At 38.9% G+C, this 20,494-nt stretch overlaps 1 protein-coding gene across 2 annotated transcripts in view; it reads left to right on the forward strand.

Moving 5' to 3' along the window:
- SLIT2 (slit guidance ligand 2) overlaps positions 1-20,494 on the forward strand; it is a 415,143-nt gene that overhangs the window by 338,441 nt on the left and 56,208 nt on the right. For both annotated transcript variants that reach the window (XM_055434236.2, XM_055434237.2), the window contains 4 exons: positions 2,131-2,202; positions 5,311-5,474; positions 18,023-18,147; positions 18,287-18,384. In XM_055434236.2, the coding sequence (XP_055290211.1) occupies positions 2,131-2,202; positions 5,311-5,474; positions 18,023-18,147; positions 18,287-18,384 (459 nt within the window). The remainder of the gene's footprint in view (positions 1-2,130; positions 2,203-5,310; positions 5,475-18,022; positions 18,148-18,286; positions 18,385-20,494) is intronic.

Raw genomic sequence — 20,494 nt, forward strand, 5'->3', positions numbered from 1 at the left:
AACTTACATAACACAAAATATTTTTATTATACAAAATTTATCTTACAGTACATGAAATAGAACATGGTCTCCTATCCCAATTCTCTCCCCTGTATTGACAGTTAAACACTTTAATGTTATCTTCTGGTTATTTTTTATTTTTTTAATATGTTGATATCTTTATGCCCATAGCAATATAACTTAAAAACCATCAACAGGTTTTTTTAAGTCTGTCATTGACTTTATTTAGCGATATGCTTTAGATTTTATTTTATTTTTATTATTGGAGGCTAATTATTTTACAATATTATATTGGTTGGTTTTGCCATACATTGACATGAATCTGCCCCAGGTGTACATGAGTTCCCCTTCCTGAACCCCCCTCCCACCTCCCTCCTCCCTTTATCCTCCCTCTGGGTCATCCCCACACACCAGCCCCGAGCATCCTGTAACATGCATTGACCCTGAACTGGTGATTCGTTTCACATATGACAATCGCACTCCTGGGCATACACACCGAGGAAACCAGAATTGAAAAAGACACATGTACTCCAATGTTCATTGCAGCACTGTTTATAATAGCCAGAACATGGAAGCAACCTAGATGTCCATCTGCAGATGAATGGATAAGAAAGCTGTGGTACATATACACAATGGAGTATTACTCAGCCATTAAAAAGAATACATTTGAATCAGTTCTAATGAGGTGGATGAAACTGTAGCCTATTATACAGAGTGAAGTAAGCCAGAAAGAAAAACACCAATACAGTATACTAACGCATATATATGGAATTTAGAAAGATGGCAATGATAACCCTGTATACGAGACAGCAAAAGAGAGACAGATGTATAGAACAGTCTTTTGGACTCTGTGGGAGAGGGTGAGGGTGGGATGATTTGGGAGAATGGCATTGAAACATGTATGTTGTCATATGTGAAACGAATCACCTGTTCAGGGTCGATGCATGTTGCTTTAGATTTTAGATTTGCCATTCCATCAAATATAGTATTCCTCAGCTCTTTAACTGCTACAGACTGATAGAATGAAGGAACCATAGCTTATTTAAGTATCCTCATCTTTACTGTCATTGGGTTGATTCCAGATTTTCATTATTTTATACAGTGCTGGAATGAACATCCTACACAGCCATCTTACTGTCAAGCATATTAGAAGAATACCGAAAGTAGTCATCTTGTTGTCCACCGAACAATTTAAAAATTTATTATTTTAATAGAATACCTATTTCAAAGCACTCTTGCAAATATTAAATATTATTATTTCTTTCATTTTTGTCATATGACAGATGGAACATTATTTTCCATTCCTCTTTTAATTTGCAATTCCAGTTGCTAGAGCATTTGAGTATATTTTGTTTATTGAGTGTTTGCATTTCTTATTCTATTAGCTTGATCATATTAATGCTCATTTCCTGTGGTTCCTTTGTCTTTTCCGTATTAACATACTTGCCTTTATGCACTTGACTCTAAGTTTACAGGTGTTTTTTACAAAGGAATTGATAGAGCTTATGTATGTTGCAGATGCTTCCCATTCCGTTTTCTGTATGTAATCTTTTTTTAATTGAAACATAGTTGATGTGTTGTATTGGTTTCTTATTGCTGCAAGGTGATTTGGTTATATGTGTGTGTGTACTCAAACACACACATACATATATATACATGTATGTCTATATTATTTGTCAGATTCTTTTCCATTATAGTTTATTACAAGATTGAAAATAGTTCACTGTTCTATGCAGTGGGACTTGTTTTATATTATGGATATATTTTACAGTCAAAAATATATCAGTCTTTTTCATTATGATTTCTGAGTTTTACAACATAGAACTTTAAAAAGCTTTCCATATCCCATGTTTATAAAAAGGAATTCATCTATATTTTATTTTAGTACATTTTCAGTTTTATTTTTGCATTTGACTCTTCCACATAAAGTTTATTATGCATATGATATGAAGTAGGAGCTAACTTTTTGCTTCCCCAAAAAGATACCCAGTTGTATGAAGACTGTCTGTTTAACATACCATCTTTTCTACACTGATTTTAAACAACTGTTACTGAAAACTCATATATTGGGGATTTTTCTGAACTCCCTGAAACAATAGGAAATTTAATTTTTCTTTTCCTTGTTTTTAGTTCTTTACATGGAAACGACATTTCTGTTGTGCCTGAAGGTGCTTTCAATGATCTTGCTGCATTGTCACACCTGTGAGTATCTATTTCATGAATATGGGTTTAGGGTCAAACTCTTCCCGGCAAGTGAGTTTGGAACAAATGGTCCCCTGCCATTTTTTTATTGTCACATCATAAAATGTGATTGGTTCTATCTTTAAAGAAGATCTAAAGATTTTAAATCTAAATACAGTGCTCTTTACAAGATAGCCTTAGTTTATCCTTCTGCTCCTAACACCTCGTTAGTTCTCTTTGCTTATAAAAATATCTCCTCTTACAAACGTGGCTCCCCAGCTTTCCGAATGAGTAAATGAATGAATGAAAGTCTGTCAGTTGTTTCCGACTCTTTGCGACCCCGTGAAGGTGGCCTTCTATGCCCCTCTGTCCGTGGAATTCTCCAGGCAAGCGTTTTGGAGTGGGTAGCCATTCCCTTCTCCAGGGCATCTTCCCAGCACTGGGATCCAACCCAGGCCTCCCATATTGCAGGCAGATTCTTTACCGTCTGAGCCACCAGGGAACTCCCCCAGCTTCCTAGTCTATTCCTTTTCTCTTAATATTCTCTGATTCTAAATATTAGATCGCCTTCAATTCAGTCTGCCCAAACCTTGTTTATCCAAGTCACATCCCAACTGTTACCTTCTCCAAGAAGCCCACCCTGATTTGCTCAAACCAGATTCGTTTATTGAGCAAATATTACTCAGTATTGACTATCGTTGTTTAATTGTCGAGTCATGTCTGACTCTTTTGCAACCCCTTGGATTGAGATTTCCCAGGCAAGACTACTGAAATGGGTTGCATTTCATTTCTCCATGGGGTCCTCTGTACACAGGGAATGAACCTCACCTCTCCTGCCTGTGTCTCCTGCACTGCAGGTGGATTCTTTACCACTGAGCCACTGGGGAAGCCTAGCATTGACTATGGTGCCACGTAAAATTAAATGAGCGAATGTTTAGACATTACTGTGTGATAGAAACGGCTAAATCCTTACGTTGGGTGAAATGTTTTTCCTTTGCATTCTTTCTTATGACAGGTTGTTTACACCTCCATATTCCTAGGGAGTACAATAAAGCAGTTTATTAAAGAGGTCCAAGAAAATCTCACTTGGATCAAATTCCTCTATTTCATTACTGTTAGTTGTACTGTTAAGACTGTAGCAAACCTGTAAGGAAGTTCAGAGACCAGCCCTGGAATCCAGAGCTTTGTCAGGCTGAGTTTGCTGTCACCTGGTGACAGTTTAAACATCATTGTCAGTTGGCTCCTGGTTCTCCAGAAGTTGCTATATTTTTTCTTGTTTGTCCTCCTCTCCAAAACCTACCAAACTGCAAGAAGATAAGAAGTTCAGATAATTGAGAGAAGGGAATGGGCAGAGAATAGGAGCCAGTAGTCAAGCGTGCTACATCTGCATTTCCCTTAGAGAGGCTCTGTTATCAGTGTAGGTTTTGGTCCATCTGACTGGTGCTTACTTTCAATATCTCTTACATTAAACTACTAGGTCCCTGGAGGCAAGACCTCCATTTTTTTCAAATGTCAGCCTAGCACCTACCTCAAAGTGGATGTCAGGACCACTCCTGTACAAATTCCACAGAAGCCAATTGCCTGAGAGTCCATGTGAATGAGACCCCTGGCTCAGGGGTGCAGGACTATCATGCTGTGGCAGAGTGCTGACTAAAGAAATGGCCATTCTGCTAGTATTAGGGTACTGAACTAGAAAAGTCTGCCTCGGAAAGTGCTGCTTGAGCTATGTGATGTTTCTCCCCAACAGTGAGAACGATTTGTCATGGGTCTTATTTTGTCATGTATTTCATTTTATACAATTGTCTTTTACTTCCTGGGTCATAGAGAGCTCTGCTCCATTCACTTTTCTTACTGTGTCTCTTGGCACAGTAAGGACTTAGGAAATGTCAGTAGAGATGAGATCCAATAGCTCGAAAACATCATTTTCCTCATTTTTAATTTAGAAGAAAGGTTTGAATCTGAAATACATGTAAGCATAACATTTGCTTCACTCAATTCTTGGCCAGAGTTGGGCCTTAAAACAGCTGCAATATAAAGTATTGTGGTTTTGTAAGCATAATTGAAAGTCTCTTCATATAAGAATAATTTTGCATAAACCATATACCTAGAAATATTACTGATTTGAAGTTAATTATAAATCAGAATCAATCAGTTTTTAAATGCTTCTTCATGCATATACTGTTTGTGCCCAGGTTTGGGAAGCTTGTGAACCCATTGGTTAATGCCTCTGGCCTCAGTTTTTCAATCTATAAAACCGGTTATTAACAGTATTGATCTCATATCTCTTCTATTTAGAATAAAGTGAGATAAGTAATAGAATTGGCTTAGCACAGTTCTAGTATATCATAATGATGCAATAAATGCTAGCTATTATCTTGATTATTTTCCCTATCACTATAGCTGCTTATATAAATAAGCACCAGTTTTTCATTTTCTAATATGAAAAACTTTAAAGGGACAGAGGTAGTTCAAAATCAGCTTTGGGGAGCTAGCTTTATGCACCTTTATTATTTTACATCCATCCTTATTTTCTTGTCTTGTACTGATCTTTTACTCTAAACCATCCTTTCCAACCTTCTCCATCTACTTAAATCCAAATATCTAAAAGGTCAGACTTCTTAAACCACCAGGCTCCCAGAAAAGTTACCCTCTGTTCAGTTATAAATGCTTCTACTATACCACTTATAGTGAAAATTATTTGTTGGTATGAGTTTATGTTACTCTCCTTTCCAGAAGGAGTTTTGGAGGTTAAAAATAACGTATTACTCATAGCCGAGTCCTCAGAACCTGGCATAATGATTGGATTCTAAGTAAATCATTGGTGAATGAAGTGTTATCTACACTTGGGGCATGCTTGCACCTAGTATAAAGCTGTCTGCAAATACAAGGAGACTTTATAAAGCCAGCTAAGTGTTAACACAGGTGACAACTCACTAAATCACAGCTGCACATAAGTGAGAAAAATGAGGAATCCCTAATCCCTAATGCCTCCATTTTCATTTTTATCGGCAAATCTATAGGGACTTTTAGTAAGCATCACTGAGTTACGTTCCCTTAGGAAATAACAATGCTTCCATATTTGTGTGTGTGGCGTGTGCCTGTGTGTGCTTTTGTGGTGGTATTTTCCAGAGCAATTGGAGCCAACCCTCTTTACTGTGATTGTAACATGCAGTGGTTATCCGACTGGGTAAAGTCGGAGTACAAAGAGCCGGGAATTGCTCGCTGCGCTGGCCCTGGAGAAATGGCAGATAAACTCCTTCTCACAACTCCCTCCAAAAAATTTACATGTCAAGGTATGGCTTTTAACAATTTGTCCTTCTGTAAATAAAACTTGATCGTATTAATTTTAAAAAAAGAAACAGAAAACAGTGGGCCACTAGGTTTCAGAGGGATAGCTGAAAAACTCCAAAAAATAATTACTGTTTCCTTCTGTACTTGGAGAGGACAGAGCAGTTACATGAGGAGCCCTAGTAAAGAACAAGTCTTTTCAAATAAATTGCAGAAACAATCCATTGGAAATGACTAGGTTTTCTTTAAAATATAAGGAGAAATGAAGAGTACACAACTTCTGGAAATTCCTCTCATGGCCTCTAACAAGTGAAATATTTTGCTTTTACTTTGTCTAAACGTGTGCCCTGCTCTTAGGGCTTCCAGGGCCCTGTGGCTTCCTGATGCCAGGTAAGGAGGCACGAGCCCTTCCCCATGTTCAGGCCAGACCTTCTGCCTCACCTCTTGTGCTGCGCCCTTCCTGTGTTGATGGTGCTATTTCTCGCTTGTTTGGATCCTTTTATTTTCCCTTTGTTTTATGTACTTGTGAATTCTATACAGTGTCTTACTAACAAATATTTTCTTCTCTCATTACAAAACTAATCTATGCCCAACATAGAAAATCTAAAGAAAAGGAAAATGTGAACAATAAGAGACTAAAGTACTAAATGTAATAATAAGGACAATGTCAAAAAATAACCAGTGTTAAAGTTGTTTTGTGTATCTTTCCACTTTTTCTAATCAAATAAATCTAAATATCACAGCTAATTTTGAAAGAAATAAAAAGAAGATCCTCAATATTTTGCATTGTTCTTTTTTCTTGAACTTTATTTTTCTCCTTGAATTTATATTTCCAATACCTCGGAGAATTGTATCATTCTTTGCTACAAAAAATATGTATACAATTTGCATTTTTTAAATTTGCTACCAGTAAAGATCTATGAGTATCTAAGTTTTTCTTAGAAGTAATTGTTGCCAGTAATACTTATTGAGCATTGGTTGGGGCAGCATAGTTATTTATCAATATGTTAACATTTATGTTCAAAATGCAAATTTTATTGGAAATGCCTCTCTGGGATTATGTGCATTGACTGTAAGAGCCTTTGCAAATAACCACTGTTTTAAATTATTATTTTGTAATCTCTGACATTCCCTTGGGTCAGTGTGCCACATGGTAAATTTCTGGTGGACTGAGAAGTATGCCATTTTTTTGTAAGGTCAGAGAGGAGATAGGGAATGAGAAACTGGCATAAAGCTTGCTTGTAGGCATATTATTGGGCAGAGTAATTCTAGAAGGGCTATACGGGCAAGTTGAGCACCTACAGGCTATTTTTACACTTCTCTGTACCCAGGAATGCTCATACTCCACTTTGAAAAATGCTGGTGTTTTTCTGTAATTCTAAGCTTAGGATTCCATAGAGATATTGCTTGAAAAAATAATTTCATGATAATGTAAATTTGAGAAAAGCTACATACTTACATTCATTCTTAGAGCACATAGCTCACATTAATCTATTAAATGTTCTCAGAAATCTGATGAATACAAATGAACATACATGCATAAAATAAATGTCTGTTTATACCTAACTGGTTTGACTTTTTTTCCATTAATAGTGTTGTTTGTTCTTAGTATAGCATGAATGGAAATAAGCTATAAAAGATGGAGAAGCTGTATACAGTTAGCGAAAACAAGACCAGGAGCTGACTGTGGCTCAGATCATGAACTCCTTATTGCGAAGTTCAGACTTAAATTGAAGAAAGTAGGGAAAACCACTAGACCATTCAGATATGACTTCAATCAAATCCCTTATGATTATGCAGTGGAAGTGAGAAATAGATTTAAGGGACTAGATCTGATTGATAGAGTGCCTGATGAACTCTGGACGGAGGTTCGTGACATTGTACAGGAGACAGGGACCAAGACCATCCCCATGGAAAAGAAATGCAAAAGAGCGAAATGGCTGTCTGAGGAGGCCTTACAAATAGCTGTAAAAAGAAGAGAGGCGAAAAGCAAAGGAGAAAAGGAAAGATATAAGCATCTGAATGCAGAGTTCCAAAGAATAGCAAGGAGAGATAAGAAAGCCTTCCTCAGTGATCAATGCAAAGAAATAGAGGAAAACAACAGAATAGGAAAAACAAGAGACCTCTTCAAGAAAATTAGAGATTCCAAGGGAACTTTTCATGCAAAGATGGGCTCGATAAAGGACAGAAATGGTATGGACCTAACAGAAGCAGAAGATATTAAGAAGAGGTGGCAGGAATACACAGAAGAACTGTACAAAAAGATCTTCCCGACCAAGATAGTCACGATAACGTGATCACTGACCTAGAGCCAGACATCTTGGAATGTGAAGTCAAGTGGGCCTTAGAAAGCATCACTACGAACAAAGCTAGTGGAGGTGATGGAATTCCAGTTGAGCTATTTCAAGTCTTGAAAGATGATGCTGTGAAAGTGCTGCACTCAATATGCCAGCAGATTTGGAAAACTCAGCAGTGGCCACAGGACTGGAAGAGGTCAGTCTTCATTCCAATCCCAAAGAAAGGCAATGCCAAAGAATGCTCAAACTACCGCACAATTGCACTCATCTCACACGCTAGTAAAGTCATGCTCAAAATTCTCCAAGCCAGGCTTCAGCAGTATGTAAACCGTGAACTCCCAGATGTTCAAGCAGGTTTTAGAAAAGGCAGAGGCACCAGAGATCAAATTGCCAACATCCGCTGGATCATGGAGAAAGCAAGAGAGTTCCAGAAAAACATCTATTTCTGCTTCATTGACTATGCCAAAGCCTTTGACTGTGTGGATCACAATAAACTGTGGAACATTCTGAAAGAGATGGGAATCCCAAACCACCTGACCTGCCTCTTGAGAAACCTGTATGCAGGTCAGGAAGCAACAGTTAGAACCGGTCATGGAACAACAGACTGGTTCCAAATAGGAAAAGGTGTACGTCAAGGTTGTATATTGTCACCTTGCTTATTTAACTTATATGCAGAGTACATCATGAGGAACGCTGGGCTGGAAGAAGCACAAGCTGGAATCAAGATTGCTGGGAGAAATATCAATAACCTTAGATATGCAGATGACACTACCCTTATGGCAGAAAGTGAAGAGGAACTCAAAAGCCTCTTGATGAAAGTGAAAGAGGAGAGTGAAAAGGTTGGCTTGAAGCTCAACATTCAGAAAACAAAGATCATGGCATCTGGTCCCATCACTTCATGGGAAATAGATGGAAAAACAATGGAAACAGTGTCAGACTTTGTTTTTTTGGGCTCCAAAATCACTGCAGATGCTGATTGCAGCCATGAAATTAAAAGACGCTTGCTCCTTGGCAGGAAAGTTATGACCAACCTTGATAGTATATTAAAAAGCAGAGACATTACTTTGCCGACCAAGGTCCGTCTAGTCAAGGCAATGGTTTTTCCCGTGGTCATGTATGGATGTGAGAGTTGGACTGTGAAGAAAGCTGATCGCCGAAGAATTGATGCTTTTGAACTGTGGTGTTGGAGAAGACTCTTGAGAGTCCCTTATACTGCAAGGAGATCCAACCAGTCCATTCTAAAGGAGATCAATCCTGGATGTTCATTGGAGGGACTGATGCTAAAGCTGAAACTCCAATACTTTGGCCACCTCATGAGACGAGTTGACTCACTGGAAAAGACTCTGATGCTGGGAAAGGTTGGGGGCGGGAGGAGAAGGGGACGGCGGAGAATGAGATGGCTGGATGGCATCACCGACTCTGTGGACATGAGTTTGAGTGTACTCCGGGAGTTGGTGATGGACAGGGAGGCCTGGCGTGCTGTGATTCATGGGGTCGCGGAGAGTCGGACACGACTGAGCGACTGAACTGAACTGAACTGAACTGACTGAAGGGAACATTGGTCTGGATCAGTAGAGCCTGATAGAACTTTCTTCATTGATAGAATTATTCTATACCTGTGCTATCCAAGTATGGTAGACACTCGCCACATGTGCTTGTGGAAATGTAGCTAAGGCGACTGAGGAAGTGGATTTTTAATTGTATTTAAATTTAAATGTGGTTGCATGTAGCTAATGGCTCCCATATTCGGTAGTGCTGTTGCTACAGGGTTCAGAGGAAGACATCCTTTCAGAGTGGCTGTGAAAGGTTTCTTGCAGGATGTGTAGGCCAGTTGTTTGAACAGCAGGCAAGTGTAAGGACAGGTTGGAGGAACTGCAGGAGCCCAGCTGTGATATAGGAAGATGTTGGAACTGTGGCAGTTTAGTTTACTATTCACTGAGTTACCAAGTAACACATCACACATATTTCAGGGTATACCTTAAACTGCATAGCCGGACAGCATAGGTATAATATGTATGCAAGAAGCATAAACATTCAAATCTCAATAAATATAGTGTAACTGCATTTAACAAGCTTTTAGATTTACTCGGTTCTTCTATAACATAATTTTAGAAAGATAGCAAACATTGAAACTCACAATGTTCTTTGCCAACATTGCCCAGTATTTGTCAAAATATTGTGAACCTGTCTCACGTGCTTTGCTAGAAATATTTACTTTACTAATTGGATTGGTAAGGGGCAAAGTATTCTAATCCATTTGTTAAAATAATTAACTCTGGGAAATCTACTGAGTACTGTTTTTGAGCTTACATGCTTTATGAGCTTGAAAGTAATAAAATAATGCTGCTTTAAATATTTTATAATTTTGGTTTTTTTATATTTTAATTTAACTTTTGCCATAGTTATTCCAGTTTAATGTGTTTTATTTATTCATGAAAGTCATGTAAGTACATATTCCAAATACTAAAGTTTGTAAATATGTAATTTCAAATTTCAGCAGGGAGATGAATATTCTTTATTTGCAAACATGTTTACATAGCTATATTTAAATAGAATTTAAATGTTTTCTCTGCTAGAAAACACTGTATTATTATTGTGAGAAATCAATTCTCTCCATACCATTTTTATCTTACATTTGCAGAGTATTTTCTTTGTGGTATAATATCATAGTTTTAGTGCACAACAGAAATAAATGAATTGCATGAAATGCATTATCAGAGTATATTTAATTAATACCCAGATTAGGACACTCTTGAGTGGGAAGCAGATGGTCATGACTTGTTGTTATAGCCTAGGTGTCCTGTTTTCATCTTTTAAATATCAGCTGAAATTAGAGCACTCAAGCAGAAAATGGAGATTTTGCCCTTTCCAGGCTTTCATGGAAAACACCAGCATGGAATGTAGAACACTGTTAATTTCTAATAGTCCCTTTATTGTTCTTGGTTCAGGAAGCTTTAGCTATACAGGCAACTAAATTGTTCATTTTTAATTTGACATTTATTAAACACTTAAATGTGCTAAAGAGTGAACCATGTGATGATAAATCGCTTCAGTCGTGTCTAACTCTTTGCGACCCCGTGAACTGTAGCCCACCAGGCTGCTCTGTCCATGGAATTCTACAGACAAGAATACTGCAGTGGGTTGCCATTTCCTCCTCCAGGGGATGTTCCCAACCCAGGGATGAAACCCGCTTCTCTTATGCCTCCTGCAATGGCAGGCGGATTCTTTACCACTAGTGGCACCTGGGAAGTCACCAAAAAGAATGAACAGTCTAATGTAAACAAGTGGTATATTGCTTCTTTCATTCAACAAATACTGCATGAGTTCCTATTATACAACAGGAATGGTTCCAAGATATTAAGAGTACCATAATAAATAGGACATAAAAACTCTAGCCTTCATGGAGCTTATATTCTACCAATAGATACCTTTTAAGGGATAATTACAAAAAAATATGGAAGTTTGATGGTAGAAACATATATACAATGTTAATAATGTATATTCAAACCAAACAGTTGTGGAAATGTAACCAGCACCACAGATTTCCTCTTCTTGGGCTCCATAATCACTGTGGACGATGGCTGCAGCCATGAAATCAGAAGACAATTGCTTCTTCTGCTGGCAGGTTTGTCTATGACAAACCTAGACAGTATGTTGAAAAGCAGAGACATTACTCAGCTGACAAAGGCCCATATAGTCAAGGCTATGGTCTTCCCAGTGGTCATGTACGGTTGTGAGAGCTGGACCGTAAAGAAGGCAGAACACCAAATAATTGATGCCTTTGAACTGTGGTGCTGGAGAAGACTCCTGAAAGTCCCTTGGACTGCAGGGAGATCAAACCAGTCAATCTTAAGAGAAATCAACGCTGAATATTCACTGGAAGAACTGATGCTGAAGCTGAAGCTCCAGTGTTTTGGTCATCTGATGAGCACAAACGATACTGGAAAAGTCCCTGATGCTGGGAAAGCTTGAGGGTAGAAGAAGAAGAGAACATCAGAGGATGAGATGGCTGGACAGCATCACGGATGCAATGAACATGAACTTGGACAAATTTTGGGACATGGTGAGGGACAGGGAAGCCTGGTGTGCTGCAGTCCATAGGGTCGCAAAGAGTCAGACACGACCAGGCAACTGAACAACAGCAACCAGTACCACTCGGTCCATCAGGGGAACAGGAGACTGGTATAGTGTGTCAAGTAGAACAAGAAAGGAACACAAATCAGGGGAAGCAGCTCCTATGGGCTGGTGTCTGGTAGCCAGGAACCCAGATCAAGAGGCAGGGATCTGACGCTCAACATATCTCATTGCTGCTGCTAAGTCACTTCAGTCGTGTCCGACTCTGTGCGACCCCATAGATGGCAGCTCACCAGGCTCTGCCATCCCTGGGATTCTCCAGGCAAGAACACTGGAGTGGGTTGGCATTTCCTTCTCCAGTATCTCATTACCTATCTGTAAAGATCAGCTAAGGGTCAGGAAACCTGGGACCATTTCATATCCCAGAATGACCAACATGGTTGGTCATTAGCCCACATGGTTGCTCTCTTCTGCTGATTTTACAAGTTAAGAATCCTCTAGGTTCTGAAATTCTAGGAAAAACTTTCACATCTCTCAGTAATAATATTGTAATGTTGTCAGTTTTTTTTTTCCCCCAGTGAATCAATATCCTTTGTTGGAGGGTGTGTGGGAGGGGATATTCTTAACAAGCTCAAAGTCTTTTATTTTGTGTCTCAAGACTGTTAATTAATATTGACCTTAGTTATTTAAAGTATGAAGGGGATTAAATAATTCAACCCAAACTAGAAGTAGTGAAAATTTTAATAGATCAGTTTTGAAGTAGAATTTAAAACTTTATCAAATTTGTTTTACATTTTCAGATTTAGTATCACTACCACATAGTTATAAATTTTAAATAACCGTAGCTGTAGAGGGTTATGATTTTCTCACTGGCTAAAAAAATATTCAGGTTTGTACATAGTTATTTGCCAAAAGCACTGTCATTAAAAAACAAAGGCTATTTTTTATTATACTTTTAAAAAACCTTCAAACGCTGGGGAAATTTTAATAGACATTTATTTTAATAGGAGATGAGAACCAATTATTTGTATTCCGTTCTTAAATATTGTACATCCATGTTATCTCTGATAAAGTAACTCCATAAAATAATTATTGCTCTTTTTCACTTGAGTGTGATTTAAGAAGTTAATTTTATGGCCTAAGTTCATATATGATTATAGCAAATGGCCAAGCCCAGGGATTCCAGAGGTGTAATACCCATCTTTTTGTTTTTGTTTAACCACTTATATAATGCACATTTGTAGGATTTTAACCCTCTGTCATTTAGGGACCATCTCTACCCCTTCCTTGAAACTATAGGAATACCAGCGGGCTCTCTCTTGCCCGTTTTAGTAGCTTCTTTTTAGCTTCTTTTTTTGCCCTCTTTTCATCGTGCACAGTGGTGGCCACTGCTGCTGCTTTTACACTCCTGTTGTCTCTTCATTCCTTTGCTGACTTCTTTTTCTTACCCACTCTTTAATATTGACACAGTGGAGTTCTCTCCTCAGCCCTGATGATTAATTTCAGTCCCATGGCTTCAAGTATCTAGCCATGACCTTTCTCATGAACTTCCGATTCATATTTCCATTCACCTAGTGAAGTCCTGTGGAGAAGGCAGTAGCACCCCACTCCAGTACTCTTGCCTGGAAAATCCCATGGACGGAGGAGCCTGGCAAGCTGCAGTCCATGGGGTCGCTACGAGTCAGACATGACTGAGCGACTTCACTTTCACTTTTCGCTTTCACACATTGGAGAAGGAAATGGCAACCCACTCCAGTGTTCTTGCCTGGAGAATCCCAGGGACGGGGGAGCCTGGTGGGCTTCCGTCTATGGGGTCACACAGAGTGGGACACGACTGAAGTGACTTAGCAGCAGCAGCAGCAGTGAAGTCCTATGGAGAAGGCAATGGCACCCCACTCCAGTACTCTTGCCTGGAAAATCCCATGGACGGAGGAGGCTACAGTAGGCTGCAGTCCATGGGGTCGTTAAGAGTCAGACATGACTGAGCGACTTCACTTTCACTTTTCACTTTCATACATTGGAGAAGGAAATGGCAACCCACTTCAGTGTTCTTGCCTGGAGAATCCCAGGGACGGGGGAACCTGGTGGGCTGCCATCTATGGGGTCACACAGAGTTGGACATGACTGAAGAGACTTAGCAGCAGCAGCAGTGAAGTCCTGCCTTGCAGAAACTTAAAACATATATTCCAAAACATGCCTTCCCACTTTCCACATTCTCTTATAGCTGCATTTAGCAGTTGATCCATACATGTCTCTATTACTGAACTGCTTATTAGGTATTCCCAGTGTTAAGTATCCTCTACTTTTTTCCTAAGTTGTCTTTGAAACGTATCTGACTTTATCACATGAGGCAATACTTCCACTGTTTGACTTATATGTCCAAGGGATATAGTTCCAAGAGGTTAGAATATAAAAATAAGTGGACTTAGATAAACTCTCTCTCTCTCTAAGTCACTTCAGTCGTGTCCGACTCTGTGTGACCCCATAGACGGAAGCCCACTAGGCTCCCCCGTCCCTGGGATTCTCCAGGCAGGAACACTGGAGTGGGTTGCCATTTCCTTCTCCAATGTGTGAAAGTGAAAGTGAAGTCACTCCGTCGTGTCCGACCCTTAGCGACCCCACGGACTGCAGCCCACCAGGCTCCTCCATCCATGGGGTTTTCTAGGCAAGAGGACTGGAGTGGCTTGCCATAGATAAACTAGGTGGATGTAAAAATCACATTATAAGAAGAACATTTAGTTAGGTGGAATTAATCTAAATAAAATAGCAAGAGATAATCGTATCATTTTAAGACATTTGGACATATAAGAGGATGCTGCTATTTGGAAATTCTATAATTCACAATCATCTTTTTAATTACCTTTCTCTCCAACTCAAGTGCTATAAATAAGAAATTATCTTTGAAGAGTTGATTTTAAAAGAGAGATTTGAAAAAAGGAGAAGCAAATGGAATGGTTGCCATAGTAATCAACTTTACCAAGCTGAAGAATATGTTCCTAATTCTGATGTCACCAAAACCAAAACAATTTGTGGTTAAGGAAATCATCAAGCAAAGCCTTTGCACATGGGAAAGCTTGCTTTGCTGATTCTTGTAGCTAGGCCGAATTTGTCAGGAGAGCAACGCATCTCTTTGCCCATACCCACAAGAAATTGCAGATACTGAAAATAGTTGAGCAGATTTGCTATATAAAAAGCCAAACTTGGTCCTGGAAAAACATGGAGAAATTAGATAGTGCTTATTAATCAGATATGGCTCTGTAGATATTTATTAAATAAATCTTGACTGTGCTAAAATCAGGGCAGAGACTACTTCAGCCTGGAATTTTTTTTTCTCTCTCTCTCATTTTTTAAATGTTTGACCATGCCAGATCTTAGTTGCAGCATGCAGGATCTTCTTTTTTTTTCTTTATCCTGGCAGTTTTATCATCTGCATACTCTACTGGAGAAGGAAATGGCAACCCACTCCATTGTTCTTGCCTGGAGAATCCCAGGGACAGGGGAGCCTGGTGGGCTTCCGTCTATGGGGTCACACAGAGCCGGACACGACTGAAGTGACTTAGCAGCAGCAGCAGCAGCATACTCTACTAAAATAATTCTTCAAAACATACCCAGTTTTTTTCCTTAAAACAATCTCTAGGTTCTCATCTAAATAATCAAACATAATTTTTGAAAAATGTCACATTCCACAGAATAAACTTAGAAACTGCCAACCCTGAATCCCTCAATTCAGACCACAGCCTTTCAAGGTTGAAAGCACAGACATAGACTAAAGACAGTTTTCCTTAAGGTCTTGGGACGTGGCCAGATGAATGTTTACAGTCCTTGCATTTGCTGACTTGAGGTTTTGCTGATGTACACTGTTAGCTGCTTCATCCTATGCCTTTGTTACAGGATTCTTCTTTCTTCTAGCCCAGCTCAGGGATCCATTACCATTTATTTATTTCCTTTCCTAGTGATGATTCTAAGTGTGATCATTTTAGCAAACACACAGTCATTTACTGTGGTGTGTGACATTAATTGAACTTACTGCTCTAACTTCCACCGTTCACTTCACCAATGTGCTGAGTAGCTAAATTCGTTTGATAAATACATTTACAGTGTGAGAAATTAAGTTTCTGTGATGCTCAGTTTGGTATTAATTCCAGGAATTTCTCAACTGTAATTTTAAAATAATTTTTATTGGAATATAGTTGATTTACAGTGTTAGTTTCAGGTGTAGAGAAAAGTGAATCAGTTATACATATACATATATACACTCTCTTTCATATTCTTTCCACATATAGATCATGACAGAGTATTGAATATAGTTCTCTGTGCTATACACTAGGTCCTTAATAGTTACCTGTTTTATATCTAGTACTGTGTATGTCGATCCTAATCTCCCAATTTATCCCTCTCCCTCCATTCTCCTCTGGTAACCATAGGATTGTTTAATACACCTATTTCTGTTTTGTGAATAAGTTCATTTTACCATTTTTTTAGATCCCGCATATAAATGATATCATATATTTGTCTTTATATGACTTAACTTCACTCAGTGTGACTGTAATTTGATACAGCAACTACATTAGTTATTCTGGTACCAAGAAAAAGCAGAGGGGACACTGGCAAGGCCTCCCCTAGTGACAGGTACTGCACAGCACAAACCACCCCGTTCCATTAACGCAGTCCTCCCCAAGGACTGTCATTCATTCCCAAACAGGTGAAAAAAAAGAAAAAACAGGAGACTCTGTCTAAATAAATTTCAGGTGTTTGTTAATAGAAAAACTGAAGAATATAGAATACAACCTTTTGGGATTGTACTCCAAAACCACTACATGAATATGTATTTCTTAGGTTAAGGTTTAGATATGAATAGTTTTAATGGCTGTGATGTTAATTCACGTTTTCTTTCATGTGAGTTTCTGTAAGTAGACCAACAGCTTACCAGTATAAAACCTCTGTAGAAAAATGTGACTAAAGAAAGTTTATACCAGCAGAAGTCATACAGCTTTTTGAGTGGAGGTACCTTGGAAGGTTACAGCAGTGATAGGAAGGGAGTGGAGAGGGCTCAAATAGCTTTGCTAGAGGTTCTATGTGCTGAAACAGGGACTTAGAATTATGACTGTTTGTTCCAATGAGGATAAAGAACTACAGAGATTGATGCTGAAAGCGAAAGTATAGTTTATGTTCTACAATATTTGTATTTTAAATATAAAAATGGTACTCCATCAGAGTGTCCACATCAGACAGTTTCCAAAAGGCAGTCTAGTGAGCTTTCAACAAATGGTGTGAAAATTATCATCAACAGAATGCAATTTTATTGAGAACAGTACACTATCTACATTGTTAGCCACTTACAGAACAAATATGGGCAGCCAAAGGAAAGTAACTTCAATTCAACCTCCATTTACTCTAGAACTTTCATGGATTATGAGAGTTTTTTAATTTGTACCCCAAGAGGTGAGATTGCAAATAGTGATCTCCTCAGTGGTATTTTCTTCTCACTGAGAAAGATACAGAAATCTCACCCGTCACATGCCAATATGCTAACAAAACTAAAGGGACATGAGCAAGAATATAATGGAGGTTTCATTTTTGGTTTATTATAAAAGTGACACTGTTTTGTATCTCCTGCAGGAAAATAACAGTCCTGAACTACTATTAGTAGGACAGGTACATACTGTTGCATTTTTAATTACACTAATGAATTTCTACTTATTCATTAAACTTGCCCCCCAATCCCCCAGCACACACATGGGCACACACGCATGCTTCTTTGGGATCCACAGTGTACCTTTCCATGCAGCTGATGAATAACTAAGTTGCAAGCACTGGCCATGAAAGCATCCACATAAGCTGTTCAGCTAATGAGGGGATTGACCCTTTGACGTTGGTATTGCAAGTGTCAGATCCTAACCGCCTAAGTGCACAACCTGGAGTCCCCCTTGACATCTGAGGTTCTTAGCATTGTCTCCCAAGGAGGCGGCCTCCTGTTTTGTTCTTAAAGATGATATGATGGTGCTGACTTCCATAATTTTTGTCATGGAAGATAAATTATTACTTTATAATAATTTTATATAAAATTATTATTATATAATAATCTTATAGAAAATTTACTGGTACATTAAGGCACTGAAATAGTTTTAAGTGAACTTGAAACAGAAAGCATCCTCTTCTCATATTTTTCAATCACTTTTTAGGTCCTGTGGATGTCAGTATTCTAGCTAAATGTAATCCCTGCTTATCAAATCCATGTAAAAATGATGGCACCTGTAACAATGATCCAGTTGACTTTTATCGCTGCACCTGTCCATATGGTTTCAAGGTAAGTAGAAGCTGTTGTGGGAACCAAGATCTGAAAAAGTAGTTCTCCCTGACTGTTATTTATTATTTGGTTGTGCTTTCTTTATGTGCTGAGAACTATTTTATTTGCACGCAACTTAATTTGACCATTTCTTCCCCAGGGGCAGGATTGTGATGTTCCAATTCATGCATGCATCAGCAACCCATGTAAACATGGAGGAACTTGCCACTTAAAAGAAGGAGAAAGAGATGGATTCTGGTAGGCCATTAGTCTATGATCTGTGTCTCAAGGATCAAAACAAGAATAAGAAAACATGATTTTTTAAATTTTTAAATTCAAGGGCTTTATTTTAAAAATACCAGTAATTCAATTCATAAGGAGGATATATGTTAGTCCCTCTCATACATATTAGAGATATTTCAGTATTAAAAACAGGGTCATGGTGGAGAGTTCTGACAAAACGTGGTCCACTGGAGAAGGGACTGGCAAACCACTTCAGTATTCTTGCCTTGAGAAATGTATGAACAGTGTGAAAAGGCAAAAAGATAGGACACTGAAAGATGAACTCCCCAGGTCAGTAGGTGCCCGATATGCTACTGGAGAAGAGTGGAGAAATAACTCTAGAAAGAATGAAGAGACGGAGCCAAAGCAAAAACAACGCCCAGTGGTTGATATGACTGGTGATGGAAGTAAAGTCTGATGCTGCACAGAGCAATATTGCATAGGAACCTGGAATGTTAGGTCCATGAATCAAGGCAAATTGGAAGTGGTCAAAGGAGATGGCAAGAGTGAGCATCGACATTCTAGGAATCAGTGAACCAAAATGGACTGGAATGGGTGAATTTAACTCAGATGACCATTATATCTACTACTGTGGGCAAGAACCCCTTAGAAGAAATGGAGTAGCCCTTATAGTCAGCAAAGGAGCCCAGAATGCAGTTCCTGGGTGTAATCTCAAAAACAGCAGAATGATCTCTGTTTATTTCCAAGGCAAACCATTCAATATCACAGTAATCCAAGTCTGTGCCCCAACCAGTATTGCTGAAGTTGAATGATTGTATGAAGACCTACAAGACCTTCTTGAATAAACACCCAAAAAAAGATGCTATTTTCATTATAGGGGACTGGAATGCAAAAGTAGGAAGTCAAGAGATACCTGGAGTAACAGGCAAATTTGGCCTTGGAGTACAAAATGAAGCAAGGCAACAGCTAACAGATTTTGCCAAGAGAATGCACTCGTCATAGCAAATACCCTCTTCCAAAAACACAAGGGAAGACTCTACACATGGATATCACCAGATGGTCAACACCAAAATCAGATTGATTATATTCTTTGCAGCCAAAGATGGAGAAACTGTATACAATTAGCACAAACAAGACAGGGAGCTGACTGTGGCTCAGATCATGAACTCGTTATGGCAAAATTCAGACTTAATGAAAGTAGGGAAAATCACTGGACATTTCAGGTATGACCAAAATCAAATCCCTTATGACTATACAGTGGAAGTGACAAATAGATTCAAGGGATTAGATCGGATAGACAGAGTGCCTGAAAAACTATGGATGGAGGTTTGTGGCATTGTATAGGAGGCAGTGATGAAGATCATCCACAAGAAAAAGAAATGCAAAGAGGCAAAATGGTTGTCTGAGGAGGCCTTACAAAAAGCTGAGAAAAGAAGAGAAGTGAAAGACAAAGGAGAAAAGGAAGGATACACCCATTTGAATGCAGAGTTCCAAAGAATACCAAGGAGAGATAAGAAAGCCTTCTTTGATGATCAATGCAAAGAATTAGAGGAAAACAATAGAATAGGAAAGACTAGAGATCTCTTCAAGAAGATTAGAGATACAGGGGAATATTTCATGCAAAGATGGGCACAATAAAGGACAGAAATGGTATGGACCTAACAGAAGCCGAAGATATTAAGAAGAGGTGGCAAGAAGAACTATACAGAAAAGATCTTCATGACCCAGATAACCATGATGGTGTGATCATACACCTAGAGCCAAACATCCTGGAATGTGAAGTCAAATGGGCCCTGCTGCTGCTGCTGCTGCTGCTAAGTCACTTCAGTCGTGTCCAACTCTGTGCGACCCCATAGACGGAAGCCCACCAGGCTCCCCCATCCCTGGGATTCTGCAGGCAAGAACACTGGAGTGGGTCAAGTGGGCCCTAGGAAGCATCATTACGAACAAAGCAAGTGGAGATGATGGAATTCCAGTTGAGTTATTTCAAATCCTAAAAATGATGCTGTGAAAGTGCTACACTCAATATGCCAGCAAATTTGGAAAATTCAGCAGTGGCCACAGGACTGGAAAAGTCCAGTTTTCATTCCAATCCCAAAGAAGCGATGTCAAAGATGTTCAAACT

Source organism: Moschus berezovskii, chromosome 5, assembly GCF_049115385.1.
Source record: "Moschus berezovskii isolate FMDL1 chromosome 5, NW_MosBer_1.0, whole genome shotgun sequence".
NCBI classification, from domain to species: domain Eukaryota; kingdom Metazoa; phylum Chordata; class Mammalia; order Artiodactyla; family Moschidae; genus Moschus; species Moschus berezovskii.